The 2,860-nt window shown below is 33.5% G+C and overlaps 1 protein-coding gene across 1 annotated transcript; it reads right to left on the reverse strand.

Annotated features, from left to right (window-relative positions):
• Window positions 1–581: 581 nt before the first annotated feature.
• LOC108908966 lies at window positions 582–1,804 on the reverse strand. Its single transcript, XM_018713170.1, has 3 exons — window positions 1,526–1,804; window positions 1,017–1,459; window positions 582–612 (listed from the first exon to the last, which is right to left on the reverse strand). The coding sequence occupies exons 1-3, from the start codon at window positions 1,802–1,804 to the stop codon at window positions 582–584; spliced, it is 753 nt and encodes a 250-aa protein (XP_018568686.1).
• Between the last annotated feature and the right edge of the window lie 1,056 nt (window positions 1,805–2,860).

The following is a 2,860-nucleotide window of genomic DNA, read 5'->3' on the forward strand; positions in this document are numbered from 1 at the left end:
AAAATAAAAATGTAACAAAATCAAGCGGTAATGATGTATTTGGCCATTCATGTTTCGCCGAAATAAAGTTTTTTATCCGTTTAGCATCCCGTCATATGATACCAGGTATGAAGTCGACTGGCAGTAGCGTCTTTTCGGAGGCGGCTATATGGAATTTTCAATGAACGACGGATGCTAACCTTCGTTGTCTTTTATAAGCATTTGAAACATGATCAGATTCTGCTTAAATTTAAACTGTTCAAGATTTTATTTTGTTGCGGTTTTGTTTACTTTCAATTAATTTAATATGTCTAGCTCCATTGAGTGGAAACATACCGTATTTTGTTTAGAATTGTATAACTTTTTATTATTACCTGTTTTAACTTTCCTAAACTAGTCCCGATCTGCTTTACATAGTAACAGTAGAATAGTTCAGTTAAACTAGGTCAGTGCTAGAGGCCGTTGATACTTACTAGATTCAGAAATTAAATACATACATTGTTTAAAAAGGTAGTAGCACATAATTTATAAAAGCAGTTTAAAATAGTTATTTACGTAACAAGTCCGGAAAATACTGTTTTTTTGGACGAGTTGACAAAATTCTAGGACGAGCCGTAGGCGAGTCCTGGAAGTCTGCGAGTTCAAAAAAACTGTTTTCGGACGTGTTGTGTACACTATTTTTTCGGCAACCATGTAGAATAACAAATTAATGAGACACATTTCTTTATTATATTTTTTTGTAGAACAAAATTTCGAACATTTTAATTCTTATTTGTATTAAATATTGAAATTCGAACAGAAGATAGGTACTAACAGAAACATTCTAATTCTTATTTATATTAAGATTTATAGTAAAATTTGAGCAATTGCTAATATTGAAAGGGTTTAATTTGTTTGAAATGCTTGGTATATTTAAATGCCTTTTGTAGTCAGAACAAGAAGGTAAAGTTTCCGTTTCATATTGATTGTTTTCATCTGATAATTTTTGAATGGTCTTGGCAATTTTAATTTTGTTTGTTAGTGAATTGTCTATATACCCTTCAGCGACATTGGTAGACTTCCAGCCACCGTGTCTCTTCAAATTTGTGATGTTTCCACCATTATCAGCAAATATCGTCGCTGAAGTTCGACGCATGCTATGGCCTGTGTAATTTTTAGGATTGGGTAAATTTAAAAATTCTGCAATTCTTAATCCGAGATTCCCAAAACTGTGGATACCAACGGGCTGAATCGAACATTTTCCTTTTTTGTAATTCACGAATAATCTGTTATGTGGAGTATGGGATGGCCGTAAAGATAAATATTGCCTATACAACAGCAGGTTTTCTTGCCCAATTACAACAAAATTTCTCTCAATATGTGTTTTAGAATCTGGTATTTTCACGAGCAACATATCTTCTTTGTCGTTTATTAGATCAATTGACATTTTTGTTAGTTCTTCCCGTCTACACGCACCGGCTAACCCAATAATTGTTGCTACCTGAAAATGAAGCAAATTAAGTTGATACTTTTATATCCTACAATCGTAATATTTTGTTAAAATTACCTTTAGCATTAGATATGTTTCATTATCTGCTTCTCTAATGAATTTGTTGATTTGCTCGCTGCTGAAGACTTCTGATTTATTTGCTTTATAACCAACATTCCTCCTTTTAAGAAATGCGATTACCTTTGGGAAAGTGGCTATGTTTACATTTTTCTTCACTAAAATGGTACTTTTCAACATAGAGTACATGCTCCACAGGGTAGAGGATTTGACAGTTTCAGATTTTTGCACCAAGTAAGCTAAAATTACATCCTCTGTAATAGTTTTGCATTTCTTCATATCCATCCATCTCGTGAACGTACATCCATCTCGTACATCCATACATCCGTACGAACGGATCCGGATCCGAACGTACATCCATCTCGTGAACATAAACGTTTTCGTACCTGGACTTTGATTTTTCAGGCAATAATTGTGCTATAGCCGCAGCTGCTGCATTGGAAATTTCGTAAGGCACATTTTCAAACTCACCATCGCTGTTGCTTTCCACAGTTTATTGCGACAATTGCGACCAAAAACCATGCAAACTTTCGAAAATTAAAATGTCAACTAATTTCACTTCAGATAGCTGTCAGTCGTTATTTCGTTGCTATGGTAATGTTCAACTGCATTTATCAAAATCATACCTTCCAAGATTTTCATATTCACAATGACAACAACGATGTGATTCTTCCCGGCCTAGTCCGGGAAGTGCGTACTTCCCGGACTAGGCCGAAAAAATGCTACTTTCTCAAAGAAAAAGCGTCCGGGAAGTAGCCACTTCCCGGACGGTTACCGAAAAATATATATTTGTCATCAATTACATTAGTACATTTTTTCGTCAAAAATAGTTATGTGAGATCATAAATCATGTATAAAATTTTATTTTTTTTAAACAATAGGCTGTTTTTTTAATTTTCGACGCTTAGTTCAAATTGATCGAAAACATACAGGGTGTTTCTAAAATAGTGTTCCAAACTTCTGCTGCGTTTATAACTCATTAAAATAAGCCAAAAAGTTCCTATTAACATGTGCCCTAAAACGCACCCTTAGGAAGTTATATGCCCTTAAAAGGGCTCAAACAAAACTGTTTTTTTTTCTGTTATTGAGAAATAAATAGAAAAAAAAATCAACATGCAAATCATATGCGTCCCATTTAGGTTGGTGAAGGGGGTTTTCGGCCCGTAATTTTTTTTATTTCAATTTTTTTACAATTTTCTCTACAGATTTATAAAATCTTAACAATTTTACGTAAAAAATATTATCTTTGTCCAAATCGATATTTCCAATGGTTTTCGAATAAATTGAGTTTGAAAATTACTCTGCTCTTTAAGTTATTAGGCCAAAAATTACAAA

The sequence above is a fragment of the Anoplophora glabripennis genome, unplaced genomic scaffold, assembly GCF_000390285.2.
Source record: "Anoplophora glabripennis isolate ALB-LARVAE unplaced genomic scaffold, Agla_2.0 scaffold341, whole genome shotgun sequence".
Classification (NCBI taxonomy): Eukaryota; Metazoa; Arthropoda; class Insecta; order Coleoptera; family Cerambycidae; genus Anoplophora; species Anoplophora glabripennis.

What these genes read in the sequence shown, in the direction of transcription:
- LOC108908966 (XM_018713170.1), bottom strand. Translation starts at nt 1,804, where the DNA reads ATGAAGAAATGCAAAACTATTACAGAGGATGTAATTTTAGCTTACTTG. An exon ending in AAACATATCTAATGCTAAAG is followed by an intron (nt 1,460 to 1,525) that starts GTAATTTTAACA and finishes CTTCATTTTCAG; the next exon opens with GTAGCAACAATTATTGGGTT. An exon ending in TCTACCAATGTCGCTGAAGG is followed by an intron (nt 613 to 1,016) that starts GTATATAGACAA and finishes TTGAACTCGCAG; the next exon opens with ACTTCCAGGACTCGCCTACG.